The sequence below is a fragment of the Amia ocellicauda genome, chromosome 9 (genome assembly GCF_036373705.1).
Source record: "Amia ocellicauda isolate fAmiCal2 chromosome 9, fAmiCal2.hap1, whole genome shotgun sequence".
NCBI lineage: Eukaryota > Metazoa > Chordata > Actinopteri > Amiiformes > Amiidae > Amia > Amia ocellicauda.
In genome coordinates this window covers 32,702,833-32,722,703 of record NC_089858.1, presented here as the reverse complement: position 1 = coordinate 32,722,703, position 19,871 = coordinate 32,702,833, and the positions used below count along the sequence as shown (strand labels likewise).

General features: G+C 39.0%; 1 protein-coding gene across 3 annotated transcripts in view; it reads right to left on the bottom strand.

Moving 5' to 3' along the window:
• Window positions 1-19,871, bottom strand: part of LOC136759233 (RNA-binding Raly-like protein) — a 75,343-nt gene that overhangs the window by 15,815 nt on the left and 39,657 nt on the right. For all 3 annotated transcript variants that reach the window (XM_066714132.1, XM_066714133.1, XM_066714135.1), the window contains exon 3: window positions 6,262-6,312. In XM_066714132.1, coding sequence (XP_066570229.1) covers window positions 6,262-6,312 — 51 coding nt within the window. The remainder of the gene's footprint in view (window positions 1-6,261; window positions 6,313-19,871) is intronic.

Sequence of the window (19,871 nt, the reverse complement as noted above, 5' to 3'; positions counted from 1 at the left end):
GATCTATAATTAGAAAAGAGCAAGTGAAGAAAATGAAAACATCCCTGAATTACCAGGAGCAGTTGTTAATTCAGGCAACTGGGCACGAATCGGTAGTTCTTGAAACTTCTTTTCGAATTATATGGATTTTACTCAAACACAAGAAGGCTTTGAGTGATGTGGAAATCGTAAAGAGCTTAATTGAATCTGCTATAATTCTTTCCGCCAACTTTCCAAACAAAGAAAAAATACTGAGAGAGATCAGTCTCTTGCAGCTAACGGACACAACAGCAACAGGGCGATATGAAGATCCTGGTTCCGATATATTTGAACAGCTGATAACTGACTTGAACGAGTCAATGCCGAGTACAACGATATCATAGTGCACAAATTAAATTCGTTGGTCGTGTCATGGATGTGGACGTTTTTTGTCTTTGCTTCCAATAGTTTGTGATTTTTTATCTGAGCAAGGCAAAGTTTTTCGATCCTAACTGGACATAAAAACTTGCTTTTCTCTAAGATATAACTGGACAATTAAACGCTCTGAATCTCTCCCTGCAAGGAAAATTTAAAATTGTGAGTGACGTGCTACAGTGTGTGCTTTCCTTCCAAAGCAAGGTGGGGCTTTTGATCAGCGTTTTGAGAAGTGCAGAGCTCACACACCATGTGCCCAAACCAGCGCCCGTCAGCACTGAACGGCCTGAGCTTGAAGGATCACCACAGACCTGGTGTATTTGTGACGTACATGACTTAGATGAGGGCGAGGTTTGAAGCACGATTTGGTGACAATTTAACCATAGAAAGGTTTTATTATATTTCTTTAGGATCTCCACTGTGATTCCATCATCTCCAAGTTTTTTATTTATTTTTTCATCTTCTTTATGGTATAACCTTCTTCTTCTGGAATCAGATCTGGTATTTCACCGGTGTTCATCGAAACCTCCTCTTTACTGCTCTCATCACTACTATAAATGGTGTATAATTAATCTCAATACCAAAATGTAAATAAGGAAACCAATGAAGAAACCAAACAAGCCAATCAACGACAAAGTTAATTAAATTGAGCTGTACAAGACAGTAATTCAATTAATTTCTAATTAGAGAAAATATTGAAAATAATGGGAACATCACAAATGCTAAAAAACACCTCCAAATATTAAATAATCAAATAATTGCCCTGGGAACAAACATGAAACAAAAAATATAGTAGTACAGTGCTTGTTAGTTAGGGAAGAAGGAGTAGAAGGTGAGTTTCTTTTATCAGTAGTATAAGTAATGGGTAGCAGAAGGTGAGAGAGAGAGAGAAATAATTAAACGTCAGTCCAGAAGCATTTTAAAACCTGGCCTCGCACTCCTACCCCCTAGACAGTCATCAGGCCTGAATTCACACCGAATGAAAGGGACCTATACAGAGAGCTCCAACATTAATTATGAAGTGAAGCACAATTAGGATTGAAGGGAGAAATTCGATAAATTGCATTAGTGCTTTAAAAGAAAACGAGAGTCCTCTTTCAGCACAACAGCGATTTTATAAAATGTGAGCCTCCTCACACACTATCCTGATTTCTCCAACTGCAGAGACGAGAAGGATGTTGTCTTCAGGAATCATCTGGACAGTCTGGATGGTTGTTGCCCGTTTTGTTGGTGTGCTGTGCGTGTTTGTAGTAGTGTTTCATGTTTATAGGGACCTCGAGGAGGGAAGGTAGGCTTGGTTTTCTTATTTTTCCAGAGCCCTGCATTGTGGACTTCCACCCACAGTGCCACTAAAGACTAACTGAAAATAAACAAGTGTTGCGTTAGCTCATTGTACTAGGATGTGTGCTTATTATATTTTGTATTGAGTGTACTACTGCACTTCTGTAATGCTTTAAAATGCTTCTTGTGTAAACTGTAAGTTGCCCTGGATAAAGGTGTCTAAGGTCTCTAAGAAATGAATAATAAAGGGCAGACATTTTGCATGGTGCTGCACTTGAAAGATGACTGAGGCAGCCCGGTGTTTATCGCTGATTAGGTTTGAGGGTCCTCACAATGATCCACAGTGAGAGACTCGTTTTTCATGTCAGCTGTTTCCAATGAAACGCGTACTCTCTCTCTCTCTCTCTCTCTCTCTCTCTCTCTCTCTCTCTCTCTCATCTGAACCCCCACCGCTGTTTTGCTGTGGAGGCTGCCTGGGAGAGCTCGCTTTGCTTTCTGTTGCAGGTTGAACCGGCTCATTAGTCAGAAGAACTAAATGGTGATATTCAATGATTTCCGATGTCACTCTCATCACACATCAGGGGCGACTCTTTGGGCACGTGATCACAGTCTAGGGTAACCATAGGGAGTGGGCAGCAGTTTGGGGCACTTGTATGTTACAATGAAAGGTTTAGGGTCTGTTATTTGCACAGCTTTGATGGTAATTGAAGGTGAGTTGATTGAGGTGAAATCAAATCAGCATTTTTCCTAACGATTAATCACCCCCAAGTGTTGGAAGCATAGGCGAATACACACACCCCCTCTCCACCCTACAGAAGTTAAACGCTTGTAGGTTTCATTACTGTCGAGAGAGCAAGCCCCCCTGAATTAATAACTGGGAAAAAATTTGAAAGTGCTTGTTGAGGTTCAGCTTGACGGAGCTGGATTTATTCCCACTTTCGTACCTACGCATCACAAGCGGTTCCCGTGGAAATATTTGCATTGGGGGAAAAAAGCTCCAGGAGACGGAAAAACTGATTATAAAGAGCCATCTGAAACAATGAAAAAACTTAATTAAACTGAAACACCAATTAGCATCACTGTCATAAAAGTGTCACTTTTGTATTACTAGGAAGATACAGGTGTCAAACAGTAACTGTCGGAAAAGTAAACACAAATATATAGTATACTATCGTAAAACCATAGTAAAGGTGAATTAAGCACATTTAAATCATGGTTAGGCATGGTGAGATGTAACAGTTCCCTTGAAACACAAAAGTTATCCTATGGAGACCTTTAGATGGAAGGATAAAATTGTCAAAGTGCTCCATGCAAATTCTCCAATGATGGAGCAACAAAGGACATGTCCGCAGATTCACTCATTCCAGAGAGTGGAGTCTTTGAGCAGCAAGAAGGGCTTGTCTAGATCTTCTTGAATCGTAATACTAAGACGACAGTGCTGATTTTAAAAGAAAGGCATAGACTTAACCCTATTTAATCACTTAAAAATCTTAAATCAAACTCAAGCTACACTAAAGCTGATAAAGAAAACCCAGGAGGGACAGTGATTTAATATGTAGCAGGACCAGTGATACAACATCACCCTGCACACCCAAAAGGATGAAGTAAAATAGCCTAAAATATGACCCCTGATCTCCAGTGCATGCTGGCTCAGCTAACCTGTTCCTTAATGCAACAGCATCCCAATCCTGCAGATATGAGGATACTAAAGACAAAAGATAGTGGAAGAAGGGGAAAATTCCCTTGAAGTCTAATATGTTACCTGTGTAACCAAGCAGCATATAATATAACATTATTTTGCTGAACCTCATTGACACTATTTTTTATTAATTTTGTATACTCAGTAATTCAACTGGGCAGGGAACTTCAGCTTTATTAAGTCTGCAGGTGGAGAGGTTAGTTCCCCACTATGTGGTATAACCCTAAACCTACCATGGGAAAACTGCCAAAATATTAACCCTCAATAAAATTATAACACATGCAAAAAAAAAAATGTATATTTGTATCAAGTACAAAGCTAACATTTCCAATGGTGACACTGACATACTACTAGAGCTGAAGAGAGTGGTTTAGTGCTTGGAAGAGAGAATATGGGGTTTGTGTGACATTTGTTTCCCTGCACATATTCAAAGTACAACCCAGTAATATGTGCATCGGTAGGAATGGTTTGTGTGTTAGAGTTATTTGGCACAGAAAGGTTCCCAGGAAGTTCCCTGGACAAACATATCACGTGTGGCTGGTCCACTAACCCTCACCATCTGTTGTGAGGCATGCCCCAAGGGTCTGTCCTGGGCCCTCTCCAAGTCTCTCACTGAAGTCCAGCATCTGCTCAAGACACTGCTATTCAGGCTGCACCCTTAATAACTGAAGCCCACCAGGAAGGACACCTGACCCCAGTGACTGGAGGAGAGCCTGAGTGAGGGCGTGGTAGAGAGTGAACTCTGGATTACGGTAAGGGATTACACATTGGGAATAGTTGCTAGTGTGTTCATGTTTATTATTAGTTGTGTGTTTAGCGAGGGACTTGTGTTGATGCGTTTAGTTCGGCTCAACCTCGTTGACTGACAGCTGTACATTTGTGTCGTTTCATCTCCAAGCTCTGGTCAATAAGAGATTTGCTTCTGCCAATACAGATCATCAGTCCACATCACTACTAATGAAGATCTTCCAGGCTGTCAGACTGACAGGGGGAGCCTAAGACATTTGAGTCCCGAGATCTGGAAAGCAAACCTTTTATTCCTTTATTTTATTCTTTCACCAATTCCCTTAGAGCTCTCAGGCTTTTAAGCAAAACAAATTGACAACTTAAAATTGGTGGCACAGTTCCTCTCCTCAGTCATTATTGGCGTAAGGAGGCAGGTGATATAATCTTTTAAGGCATAAAAGGAGGTTCCTCAAATCTGGGCATTAAAACTCCTTTCCTCTTCAAACAATTCTGTCCTCTATCTTTAGACTGCACTCCCTCCTTTCCCTCAAACCACAACAGCCCACAACTGTTCTCTCTCAGGGGCCCTTCACTTATTTTACAACTCGCCCCACTCACCCCCGCTTCGCTCTAATTTCAATACAATTCAAACCACCGCAATATGACTGCTTCAGTGCCTCTCTGCTTGAGTGAGTGATTTGACAGAGAGAGACAGAGAGAGAGAGAGAGAAAATCAGAAGTTTCGCACTTTAAAAGCCTTTGTAGCTCAGTCCAGAAGCATTTGAAATCCTGGCCTCGCACTCTACCCTGACTGCCACAACAGTCATCCAGCCTGAATTACCACAAAATGAAACAATGAAAGGGACCTATACAGAGAGCTCCAACATTAATTGTTTAATTATGAAGTGAAGCACAATTAGGATTGAGGGGAGAAATTCACTGAATTGCATTAGTGCTTTAAAAGAAAACAATAGCCCTCTTTCAGCACAACAGTGATGTTCTAAAATGTGAGCCCTTTTCACACACTACCCAGATTTTTTCATGCTGCCTGGCCTTCACAGACCCACAGTGCCAAGGAGCCCATCTTTACAGAAACACAGCTGTAGAAATTAACACCTTTCTTTACATTAAATTAAAGTAAAGCACTGGACCATGCAGAACCAGCACTCAGCATTCACTAGGACATTTTAGAGCCATTTAGCTGTGCTTAAATTACCCTTGCAAAAATACAAACGAGCCTATAGCAGCTCACTGTACAATTATTGAATATACTATCATTTTAGCATTGATTAATTTCCTCTGAATGACCCTGTACCCTCTGTAGTTAAGCGTTGTCAGCTGTGCTGTACTGTAGCAGGAGTCCTAACAGCTGCAGCTCATACTCTATCAGTTTAACTCAATCTGTACAGAGGTAATACAGTTTAGCGACTTCGGTTTTATTGCAGTTACTGAGATAACAAATATCCACCATTTACTAGTTTTGTTTAATTACATGCATCCATATACATTATTAAAGGACTATCTTTGAGGGAAAATAGTAATCAGTCTATTTTCTGCACAGACCACAGAACTACCTACTCTTTCTAAATATATTAAAGGATAATTCATATCTTGGGCCCTGCATTTTAGGCAACATGCTTTCAATGTCTGCTGTTAATTCCTCCCCACTCAAAGTGGCCATGTATTGTTCTTCATTAATACACTTATTGATTAATAATCTGATGATTCCTTGTCTCAATTAGTCTTATTATTAAGATGCATTAAGGTGCTAATTATATGGCACCAGTGGTGGAGAGTTATAGGGACATGCACCCCTTTACTAATATGTCTTATTCAATATTATTTGTCAGAATGTGTAAATAAGTTTTAATTCACTAGTAGGAATAAATCAATTGTCAACATAAACAAAAACAGCACAGATTACAGTGAGTACATTATTGTGCAAGTCTTCAGAGCACAATGCCTCACCAATGGGATTCAGAGCATTGTGCCACAGTCCTATCCATCTCCACTTCACCTCTGCATTATCTGCAAATACAATTCTCTTTCCCCATAAAAGACTGTAAACACGGCAAACAGTGGACTAAGCTACACTTTTATACCCCCTCCTTTTTTTGAAAGGGAGTACTGAAGCAACAAGTGTGCGAAGCTACAAACCGTACCTGTCATAGAAGTCATCCTGGTAGCAGTCATAATCCAGATCAAATTCAGATCTGTGAAGAGAAGGACAGAGTGGCGGTCAGTGGAGGAGAGAGGTGGGGAAGGCAGAGGGAGGTGTACCAAGCCATAACTCTACCAGCAAGCACGACTTTTGTTAATTAACACCTATCAACTGACAAGTGAAATGTGGAGTAACCAATGATTTCCTAATACTACAACACAATAGATCCGTCTCATATAATTGGGCTTAATTAGGTCAAACAAAGAACACCACAAGACACAAAACAAAATCACTAATAATTATTATAATTATGATTATTAATAATAATACTACTAAGTAGAGGAACTTTTAGCAATAGAGCAGGTTTTAGGCATAACATGACAATTAGGGATAAAGGACCACTGAAGATTTTAATTTCTGTTGAGCACAAATTAGCTGCATTGCACTTTTGGAATTTAAGAATATTCTACAACAGAACAGTGACTCGTAAAATCTCAAACTACTCTGCTGGTATTAATAAATACATATTGTACATCACACATTGCAGTTTCATTACAAGAGAAATAAGAAGAGATCTGTACTGGATTCAAAATAGATGTGCGTGTGCTTACCACACAAATCGACAAACACACAATCAATCTCGTTCTACTCGTGTATCCACAAACTCACAAGGCATACTGCAGATGAGACGCATTCCTAATCTGAAATGCCGGTATTGAATGCGACCTCTTTATACCCCTACGGACTATGTGTTAAAAGATCCAGAGGTTTATTAAGATGCAAAAGAAAAATCTCAGTTGACGTGGTCACCAGGGAAAAACACATTCTTCTAGCATTCCCATGTCAGGGGCTGTGCTGTCTGAAGGTTTGCTAATGCAGTCAGAGAGAGTGGCTGGCTGTTCGAGCAGGAGCTTTTGCTTTAGCAGGAGAAGACAAACATGATTGTCACTGCTGTAGGAGGACAAAGGGCTGTGGCATCGGCGGCAGGAAATTGTGCACTGATATTTGGTCCCCTATTTCAGTCGCTGAGTGTTTTGTCATCCTGCTAACGAGTTAACATTGGAACCCACAAAGCAGAGAGGAGGCACAACATATTTAATGGAATCCGCAATAATCAAACCGCTCTTGTGGGAGGTTCCCAATTGTCAAAAAGGGATTTCATGATTCAAGTGTACTGAAAAAGATTGTGAAAGATTCCCTTGCCGAGCATTCAATCTGGGTGTCCACAGTTTCTACAGGCACACAATCACAATCGCCTTCTGCTATGCAAACCCAACCATGCATTTCCCTCACTTTCCCTTTATATGTATATAAATGTAGAATTTCCAATTATGTTCAGAGAAATTGGAATAGAAAATTAATCAGTCCAACCCACCATTTAATCTTTGTGCTTCTACAGGAGGGACGAGACAAAAAGCCAAATGCTAACCTATATGTTTCGGCCTGCTAGCCCAGCTGGAAACGATGACAATCTCTGAAGCCACAGGGAGTCGCTGGTGTGCGATGATGTGAGGAGTCTTCAGCTGACTTCTACCCAGCGCTCCCTGGGGGCAAACTGGCTAAATGTACACTGGCTTCCTGTGAACCCCTGGCTAAAGTCGGTGATATTATAGCCAGGACTGGAGGCCAGCTCAACCCAGCAACACTGCCCAAAATGGTACGTCTCTGCTGAAGCACAGAGTGAGAGTCTGGTACTGCACTGCACATAGAAATCGAACCCAGTTACTCGGCCCAGTGACAGGAGTGTATTTTCCCATTAGAAATAAACACTTATTTTACACTTTTCATTAAAGAACAACAACAAACCCTGGGCACGGTGCTGTATTACCATTTCCTCCTCATCTGCCCTCACACACAGCAGTAGCTAATTGTTCATTCCAGTAGTATTATTTATTTATGACACGATTAAGAGTGTAGCACCGCTATTTAAACCTCCCTCAATGCAGGCTGAATAAACCTGAAAAGGCCTGGGAGACATTAAGCCTAACAGTAAGTAGCAGATGCATGTTTCCACATTCATGACTTCTGCTTAGTGTTTTCAATGGGGTTTTATGTTGCCTGTGACTAATAAACCCAAAGAGAAACAAAGAACTCTCTTCTTGTTGCCGCTTTCATTTTCTCCCTCTCAAACACAGTTATTTTCAATGGGGATTTAAGATTAACAGAAGAACTTGGAAGAGCTCTAAGGTTTTACTTTTTAGAGTTGTGTAGAGAAAATGTGATCATATTGATGAACTTCACATTTATTGAATCCAGGATATAGATATTACATTTATAGTAAATTGCAAAGGATACTATATTAAAAATCTTTAATCCACAGAAGTACTATGGTTAAATACAATAGTAAATAAAATAAAACATAGTAGCTGTATTCATTGTCAGCGTCTTTGTCCCCTATAGATTGCTGTAAATGTACTACCAAACATAAATAAAAACATTTGCACAAACTCTACCACACATTTTGAATCACAATCAATTTGTGCAGCAGGACTTATACACATTGTATTTGAAAGTAAATTGTTGATTGACAGTTTCTGCAAAGACATTAATGTAAGCCCTTAGATGATTTATTTCCATGGGCTTTTGGATACTAGGTTTGAATCAGGCTATTGTACACAGAAGGTAGGATCTCCACTTTAATACCCTGTGACAGGCTTCACATTCACAAAAAATGAACAAAAAGGCTTGCATTTGCTAAGGCCTTGGCAGTTTGCTTGCTAGGAATATAAAGAGCTTAGTTTGTGCTTGACGTCCGTTTGAACTGCCTGCAGGTGTTAAAGGTGGCCCTGGGACAAAGGGAGTGATGATCATTTTTCATTTTGTGTCTTCAAAAGTGCCCAATTCCATTTTTCATTTTTCCCCAGGAAGCACTATCCCTACCTTTAATAATAATATCAACATTTTAAAATGTCAACATAAAAACTGAAACGCATATTGATTTAATGCATTTTTGCAAAGGCAAATAGCTAAATACATTTTACCCATTTAGTTTTAGAAGTAAGCATGAAGCGAGGCTTATACTGTTAAAATGAAGTGTATTTATTAATGCTAAAGTACTAAAATGCTTTTAGGTTGTTAGATTAAAATACATACCAATTGAAAGAATCAGAACTTCGAGAACTGTGCATATAGGTAGTTCCACCATGATGTCATACATAGGGCCCTGTGCGTTCTGCAAATTGTTTTTCTCAGTTGTAATTCAACTGCTATGCCCTAGATGTCACTGCAACCTCCTAACTTAAAAAAATAATAATCAGAAAATCAATTAATTGCACTTTGACTAAAGGCTGATTTTATGCTTCTGCGTCTCTGCATACATGTGCGGGCATTGAATGCAGACGTTTGCATAGCTCTCTGCTAACATACTTGCATGTTACGTTTACCCGTACATAGTGTTGCATTAATACATAGCAATCTACAGAAAACAAAACCTGTTTGCTATTGTGCACCTAGGGTTATATAGATGTAAATCAACACATACTGTTAATGACATGTTACAGAAACTACACAGACACATACAAATTGCCATATTGCATCCTGTATGTACAGATCTATACTGTCTTGCTATAGTTGGCTGGAGACTTCACACTAGAACTGCCATAGCGGCTTTTTCATTTCAAAAGTAAATATGCATGTATGTGAATTTCTCCTGCATATCCGTTCTTATAGGTCACTAAATATTTGAATGAAATACATATACGGCATTTCAGCTGTAAATTCCTCAAAATGAATGAGCTATAAATAGTTACTTCTCCAACTGCCTAGAATATAATATTGCCGATAACATGGGCTTTGAAATAAAATTAGTAATTGTGAAAGATTTATAATCATGTTGATTGGTGAAACACTATTTTCTACACATCATATATTCATTATTATCATTATTTCTTGTATTAGATTTGCACACAATATAGCCTAGCTCTCATCTGCCTGTCCTGATCGGCTCAGCAAGTTTCTCGATCATGTTGCAAACCCAGGTCTCTGGATCAACGCCAGGATAAGTTATCCGTTTGATCATGAATGCTAATTATTTTGTATTAGGTGTAGGGCTGGCGACAGGCTGACTAGTGCACAAAATGTATTTTTCCTTACATCATTCCGTCCACAAAATTGCCAAGCACGAAATAAGTGGGCCTTTCGTGGGACAAAATGTGAATTATGTGCACAAAATTATTAATTTCACAAACAGCGCCCCATAGTTTTGCGAGACCTCTGTACATGTCCACATGCATTTCATGGATGAGGAGCTGCATTTTACACAGCTACAGCCTACACAGCCACACATTGTACACCAGTCACCCCAGCACTGAGCGACTGGCCGCGGTTCTCAGAATCTCCTGCTCAACCAATCAGTGCTTGTTTGATGTGCAGGACTGCTACGCTTATCCAGAAACCCTTTCTCTGTGGTGCTACGCAGAGACGCTTACTCGTATCTTTGCAGAAGCATAAATCAGACTAAATTAGGAAAATAGATGCTAATTATGATTACTGTAAATTGTAATTTAATAAATTTGATGCATTAAAATAAACAAATTGTGAGACTTAAATATGTAGTCAAAAATACTTCAAATCAAAAGCATTTCATTGAGCTAAGTCACGCAACAAACATCTTTGGGTATAATTTATTTTGCCCAACATGTCTTATCTGTAGACCACACTCAAAATCAATAATAGACCGACATTTATCAGCAGAAAAAAATTGAATGCAGGAAACAAAAAGGCAGAGACTGACAGCCATTAAACGATCATCTACAAAATCCTTAAGCACATTTTATGTTAATTTTAATAATGTGACTGGATGTGTCTCCAATAACAAATTACAGTTAAATAATCAAGGCATGCAATGACATTCTTCATCTGACTTGCCAGTAATATCTGGGCAAATCATTTTCCAAAAGCAGACAAGATGGTTACAACCGTTACAAATATTTGTACTTTTCCCAAGCAGAAGACTACTTTTTAAAAGAGTGCCAACACAAGCAATCCAACAAGAAGTCTATTTTACCCACAAAGATGCCACTACATGTAAAACATGATGGAGTACTTGGTATTCTGCTGCTGAATATCCAATCCAAATACATTTATTTTTATGCAGCCTTTGTGGAAAATGAAATGCATATTTCACCTAAATCTGTAGTGTTAAAGGACCTCCAGAAATTGCTTAGAGGTTTGCAAAAGTTTAAATTAGTTTGCATTAAAGAATAATTATTTCCCAATGTAGACAAAAGGCTGAAAGGTGTTGGTCAGCTGTACATGGCCACCTTTGCGCGGGGAGAAATGAAATGCAGCCTTAGAAAGCATGCAGGGCCCTGGTCATAGAATGTTTACAAAATCAGTCTGTAGGCATCCAGTCCTTCCCTGCACTACTGCGCTATTTAGACAAGCAGTGTTAAATGTGTTGTACCGCAAAGTTTTAATTAATGCATCCTCACTGCATCATTAAGGACAGTGATAAGTGGTTGTATAAAAGGTGCTATTGGTTGGGGACGCATTCTCAAGGACAAAGAGAGGCACAAACAGTGGCTCACATTCACAAAAACACAAATGCAAGGCGTTCCAACTACTAAGTGGTTGCTGACGGAATTTAAAATGAGGTTTACACGTATTATGCGAGACATACCTAAAACCTTCTGTAATGTTTTGCAGCATGCTTGCAGGAAAAAAAATTCTATGATACACATAGGTCTTATATATATTATCTACAGGTACTACATTTAAGTAGAACCCATTCAACGTAGTGAAGCAAGGAACTTGGCCTTTCAGGCAACTGCATTAATATGATATTCAAGCACCAATATAGTTTAAATGATCACAAACAGGCAGAATACTACCCTGCCACCCCCATATAAATATCTGGAAAATACTGCTTTTATCTGTTCTGGATCTTGCCTTTACCATGTTGAACTACCCCAAAAAACAATGCTACATTAAGTCATATGATGTAATTTCACTGAGTCAAGTAAAAAAAACAAAAAAAAAAACAGGAAGGAAGCAAAGCAAGTTCCTAAAAGTTCCATTCCTAAAATGCTCAATTCGGTTTCCAGTTTTCCATTGCCTAATTCTGCAGGAGCCCTAAATTACTGTGTTCTGGGTGCTAAGCAGAGAAGGTAAATGAAGCTCAGTAAATAAAAATGACAAATACTAGACTGCACTGAATTGATGCTTACCTTGAACTGTCTAAACCAGATGCCGCGACACGGTGCTTTTCCATTGAGTTTTTAAATACTGTATTGGATATACAATATACAACTAACTCTATTGCTATTCTATTTTAGTTTGCCCACATTTGCACTCTATCAGCATTGTCAAGAGGATTTGTAACTACAAGCATGACATGCTTCTTCAGGACAGATGAGACCATGTCTCCTCAAAGGCACCCACTATTTGTCGCACTCAAAGCTCAGCTTACCCATAGCCTGAACCTACAGGAGCCGTGAAGTCGAGCTGTACTTGACATGTGGCATGCGTGTGCCCTCACTGGGATGGGCTGCAATTACAAAGGGCTCCTAGGTATCTAGATCCTACAGGATTCTGAAAGGCTCACACTGGAGTGTTAATGCCATGACACAGCCACAGCCGTGCTGTTCTTTAATCCTATTGTATTCAAAATAGGCCGACTCACCCACACCCTGACAGCACAGACAAATTGCTCCCTCCCTCCCAGCTACTTCCCCAGATGTTACATAAAGCTGATCATTGAATGGGACGAGAACAGCAGGTATAAATGTGCAGGGAGGGATACATTTAGGTGATGTGACCGAGTGTCTAAGACTTACACTGAAGCCACGAAACTGGAGGCCAAGAGCCCATGAGATTTATCACAATAATGCCCCCTTCACTGAAGTATATAATAGTTCCTATTATACACACCATCCCAAATAAAGCCTAAGAGTGTCATAAATCAAGTTGAAAATAGTTCCCAAAAGGGAGTATAGGATATTGCATTACACATTAGAAACTCTGAAAACATATAGCAAAGAATTCCCAGAAGTCCCAATCTGGGAGCACAGCCTTTCAAAATGCATGATGCATCACTGGGTCAAGCACCTGGCTGTTCTCCCCAGCCCTGCCCGTGCGTTTGACAGATACACTGTCTAAGGTAATCCGACGACCTAAGGCTGTCAAATGCTCCTGCTCAGGGAAGCTGTGGTTCGGGTGACAGTTTGCCCAGAGCCAGCTACAACAAGTCCGGCCTCAGCAGACCCTGCCATGGCTCCCCGCTGAGCAGCAACACCAGAGCCAACAACCATGTCCTCTGAGGAGCGACCAGAAGCACTGTCCACATTCTGCAGGCCTACCTGGCTTCTGTAAAAGAGGAAATGCAGCTGGCGGTCTGAGCATTTTCTAGATAACCAGGGTTGCATTCACAACCTAATGATATAATGAATGAAATTACTATTTTTCTAATATGCAGATTAAATAGGAGTCAACTGGCAATAAGGCCATGCAATGTCACCTTGGAAATAGGCCAAATGAATAAATAAATACATTAGATTGCTTATTTTTCTCCCTGTTAAAATACAAATAAAATCAACAATTTCTGCTGCCATCTGAATCGTATTGCTTTCAGGTAATATTCAATAGCTGCAACATGTCAATTGTTTTTTTTAGCTCTACATGTCATAGGATGTTAGTTCAGGGTTGTATTCTCCAAGTCAGAAGACCACGGCATTACAAATGTATTCAATCAGGAAGCACCTTGTGGAATTTGCAGAGCCTAGTTTTACAGCAGAACCATTCAATTCATTCATCCGGAGGCATTTCGCAAACAGGTGGTGGGTGATGTAGAGTTGGGGTTACAGGAGCTTCATTGCTAGGGGCGGTGCTGGGAAATCGCTAGAAGAATGGGAAAATCGATATTCTTCTGCTTCCTGGAGTCAATGAACAAATTCCACTGAATGTTTGTGTTTTTTTTATTTTTTATAATGTTTTATGAACCACCTTTATGCTTGTGGTCTTTAAGGAATTTAATTTACAATGGAAACAATTGTTTACTGATCTATCATGTTCATTCTGATGTGTCAATCATATATATATATATAGTATGTATATTTGTTTTGTTTATTCACAATGTAATCTGTAGTTTTATTAAATGTTGCAGTCAAAAGGGTCCAAACTCCTAATTTGTAACAATATTATTTAGTGATGCATTTAGTTATTTAAACAATACTGATTAAACACTGATATCTTTTCAGAGTTTGATATTCAGCTTAAGATTCAGCTACCTGAACGGACTGTGAATGCCTTTTGATTGAAATATTGCTTTACAGTAAGCACTGCAAAAATGTTCTAACTGTAAAACAATTTATTTTCCATCTGCTTCTAATAATGACCTAAATCACCAGGTTAGTTTCAGGTATTTCAGTAACCCTCAACCTTGTTCTTGCTTTCTCAGAAGTGTTTGAAACATTAAACTGATTAGAGCTGACTTTTAATTAGTATACATTCATATTTCTACTTTTCCTTAATAATAAATAATGAAGCATAGTGACATTTCCCCTTCATTTTAGACATAAACAGAGCAAAGGGTTGTGGGGGACAGCAGTTTTGATGGAGGCCTTAAAATGGAAAAAACAACCAAAGAATTCCTCAGATTCCTGAAAAATGAAGGACCCAGTTCTTTGAGAGCAGCTCCAAGCTCTGCAGTTTCAGATTGAGTTTAAGAGCCTGAAAACAAAGAAGCTGCCGGGGAGCATTAGGCGATTAAGGAGTGTTTTGTGGCCCGCGCTGACTGCACCTAGACACATCTGAGAGGCCAGCTAATGGGAATGCCAAGGCTCTGCTATAGCAACTGCTGCCAATTTAAATTCTAATTACTTCCATTACATGCTGGCTGGTGTCAGAGGATTGGGGAACCGCGTGACAGGGCTCTCTGGTGAAGTAATCCCACCACTGCAGCCCCCCCTGCGTCTCATCCCTTACCCACCTACCCGCCCAAGTGTGTAAAGAGGGGCTGGGGATCTGGTGAAAGCAAGGGAATTGGTGCTCTGTGGCAGATGGCAGGGGCTGCTAAAGGCTAATAACTTTTTTTTGATAATTTCTCTGGTGCTGAGGCAAGCCATTAGACACCGCTAATTATAAATCATTTCCTTCTTCCAGATCTCTTGGGGAGGGAGCTGTACAGTGGAAGTTTCTGCTGTTTGCACCTCTGCACCATCACTGCAGAGATAAAGCCAAGAGGGGATCTGCCAGAAAAGTGTCAACTAGGGTTGAGATACGAGAGATTTTCTTCTCTGGTCCTGGTCAAGAAGAATAAGGCAAGAAAAATGAACTGTGACAAGGCCAGGAGGGGACCAACACTCTACTCAGGTCTGATCCTGACGTTTTCATTAGTGTGACAAACCATACTTCCAATTCTGGGATGGCGTTTCCTGAGAGGGGTGTTGAGTGACACTGACTGTGGCTTTCACTTGAAGGTCCGCTACAAGAACGTGCGTTTGTTATGACAGCACTGTGGGAAGAGGCGAGGGAAAGCGATTGGACTTCCTGAGGTGGCCAAATAAAACCTGGAAAACAGGAGAACGATTCTTCTCCTTTGCCCAGGTTAATCAGATTCCCTTATTCATTCCCAGCTTCCAAGCTATGCATCTGCAAACTTACTATTTCTACTGTATAGTTATTATTATATTATTAATGATACTAATAAATCTTTCCTTATAGAGTGCTTTACATGCTCATTGTAGCTCAAAGTGCTAAATAAATACATCATAAAAATATAGGATTAACAACAAAATGTAGCACCTAGACTGTTCTATGTGCTATGGACTGACTTGTGAGACCAGAGAAAAGGGCATTACAATAATCCAATTTAAATGAAATAAACGTATTTAGCACTTCCTCAGGTGGTAAAAAAGATATTGATGTGTTTGATATGAGATTCAAAGGACATATTGGAATCTAAGATCCCCTCGGGTTTCTCACCTCAGTTCTTATAATTGAAAACTAGTATGACTTCAGATATGTCGTCTACCTTTGTCATTTAATTCTGCTGCCGAGAACTTTGACATCCAGTGTCACAGAACCTGAGAAACGTGCTTGTGTGGATAACGTGCTGACAGGAAAACATGAATATAAATTAGTCCAGAGTCTGACTCCTGCAAAATAAAATGAAGGTTCACTTTAAATTTAGAATTTCTCAATATGAACTGGAAGAAAAAAAACATGGTGCCAAAGAGCCAAAGGTTCCCACTCCAAAATAATCATATTAATGACCAGAAGACAAAAAGCAAGAAATAATAATAATAATAATTTATAATAATAATAATAATATTATTATTATTATTTAAACCGGTGTAGTAAAGCCATTGTAACCTCAGTTTTCTACCTCAAACCCAACCCCTGCTATATTCCATTTAAAATGCTTAATTTGCTAAACAATATGAATGTGCATTGGTTTTACTTGTTGGAATAATATCAGTTTTTAATATAGTGCTGTATTCTAAAGGACTAATTTATATGCATATAATTAAGTTTGGACTTATGTGCTAGTACGCATGTGAAGACCCCTGATCAGGATCAAATGTACAGATGCATTTGATCTGAATCAGTTATGTGTATTTTACTAGTTTCCAATATAACCAAGTTCTAGAAAATAGTATTTAGATTATGATGATGATGATTTATTTTATAGCAGATGCCCTTGTCCAGGCATAATACATTTTAAAGTTCACAATTTACACAATTAATAGAATTACAAAAATGCAATAAAATAGTCTTTTAGATTGTTCTGTAACTACGTTCTGTATTGGTTTCAGTGTATTCTATGACTTTCAATAATGGAATCTTCCAGAGATCAAACATATTAAATCAAGTGGTTCTGCCTTGACTTGTCTATAGAAAAAGTTAAAATTGTCTGTATACAGACATATGGGCAGGATGTAGTTGAGGGAAGTGTTCGAGCTCAAAAGGCTGTTTATGTAGAGATTCAGTTCTGTGTGGAGTTGTTGAGCTGTTACAGCGAATTCAATTGAAGGCCAGCAGAACTGCACTAAAATATCAGGAACTCAGGAACTGTCAGTTAGAAGCTTCAGCAATATCTGGGTTAGTGGATTACTTGAAGATTGCTACAGCTAATATTTATATTTTTGGGAGTTATAATTTTTCTTTTGAGTTACCAAGTCAGTGTTTATTAGTATTTAATTTAATAAAAGTTCCTCTTGTTTAACTTTACTGGAGAGTTCATATGAAGCCCAAAACCTCTATGTAACTTTATATAGCTTTCTTTTCTTATGTGCACACATGGATTGAAATAATAATAAAAATGTTACAGCATGTTATGAGAAAAATTAAATTAAATGTCACACTTCCAGTACAAGATTTTTCAGCTCAGATTTTTTTTTTTTAAATCTCTGCTGCTGAAATAACCCATACTGAATATGAGCTTTGACTGTTAAGCATAAATATACAGTATATTCAGATTAATTTTCCTTTAAGCTTTTCCCCGAACCAACACATGTCATTTGAACATGGTTTCACTTTTATTAAATCATGCATTAGATCTGAGATTGACACAGGTGAGTCCTTGAGGGCGGAAAAACCCAACGAAAAATAAACATATTTGTCTGTAATATTCCTCTGGGAACACTTGATAACAAACCTGTAACAAATGGGGGGGGTTACCCCAAACTGCTGATTTGCAGAGGATTAAAAAAAAAATCAAGAACTGAATCTGACAGTGTATGTGCAGCTACAAAATATCAGTGTTTTAGATTTTTTTTTAACGTAGACTATAGTCTATAGCTATCAAAGTAAGTCTCCAGACTGAAATGCAATTGACAATGCTTAAATTCAATAGCACAGGATATAACACAGATAAATGTAATGCACAGAACTCCTTACAATCAACATTTTATACAGTATGTAGGCCTATATACTGTAGATTTTAAATATTTCACTGCATTTTTTATTTCAGGATTTTTCTCTTTGGAAATAATACAAAGAAACTTTTCTGTTGACATTATTCAAGTGTTAGTTTATTTATGCATTATCTTTAATTCTATAGAATAAAACAGATGCATGATTTAAGCACTAGGCTAGATCAATTTATTGGGGGTGGAGGACTGAAATACATGTTCTAAAACAATGTCCCAAAATACACAAAACCCTAATATATAAATGATTGAATACAATCACTGCAGCAAGATGGACCCTTTTCTGGTTTTATTTTCTGTAGTCTTTATTTACCCTTTAAAGAAATTGGAAATCTGGTTGCTGAAATACTGTTAGGGCCCTCAGACAAGAGCACAATGAGTCTGATTTATGAGCCTCTTCAAGCAGTAAAGTACCCTGTGTTACTGTGGACCCCTCAGTTTAGTATTTGGCCAAAGTGTCCCCAAGATAAACTGCCCCAGTAGCCCATTACCTCAGCATAAAATACATTTACTTCAATTAAACTTAATAATAGAAATCGACATTAAACAGAGCACTGGATTAAAAATTCCCATATCTGCTGCCGCTGCATTTAGTCCATTTAATAATAATACTTAACAAATAAATATATTCACAAAGCATTAAGTGCGCGTAGGTGAGAGACAGTCTGCAGCCTTGAGTCTTTGACATGCCAAGGGTTTTGCAAGTCTTCCAGAGCTCTGATCATAAAGAGGCAGCATTTATTCTCATCAGCGCGATGATGCTCAGAAAGCATTATTATTGATCTCTGTGTGATGCAGGGTTTGGACAAATGTAGGCCTTCCAAACACACATCATTGCTGAATCACATCATTACCACCCCCAAACTTATTTTTAGAGGTCATACAAGAGGGGTAGACAATACCATTCCTCGAGGGGCCAAGTCCCTGCAGTATTTATAGGTATAATGACAGACCTGGAATAAACAGGTAATAGGAATTCTTATTTTAAGAAATTAGGACCTGACACGAAATTAAAACCAAAAAGCCCTTTATCCACCTCAGTGCACAGGTCCACTGCCTCTTTAGTCCTGAACCATAAATTCTCAAACAATCTTTTTGGGAGTTAGTTCCTTTTTCAGATAACTGGGGTAGCATTGGGCGACCTATCATTATCTTTCAATTTGGACAGTCCTAGGGTGGTGAGATAGTCGAGCTCAGGGGCCAGACATTTAACTGGCACAGAGCTAGGTGTGGGTGCCACAGTGTCCCGCATGCTTGAGACAGGAGGTCGGTCTGCAGGGCAACCTGCCAGGGATCCCTACAAAAACAAAGGACGAGGGCCGAGAACCAAGGTCTCCAAGGCCAATGAGTAGCCACTAACAAGACTGTTGTCCTTAATAATACACATATTAGAAATCATTTCAGCAAAGTGATCAAGAAGTTCATACTTACAGTCAACCAAACTCTGACCTAACAAAATAAGAGAAAATACAAATTGCTAAAGGGAAAGAGCTACTTTCGCACACACATTCGGCAAACACTCACCAATCCAGTGAAAGGCAGAGGACCTGTGCACTGGGGTGGATAAAGCAGGCAAGGTGGGGGCTATTGGCAGGTTTGATATAAAGTTTTTAACCAAATCCATTGTGAAAGCAATGTACCCATAGTCCCCTTTGGGAGTTATTTCCAACTTGAAAGATAACTAATTTACATTATAATAATCAACATCATATTCAGTCAATGAGTGCTGCAAGCAAGGGAT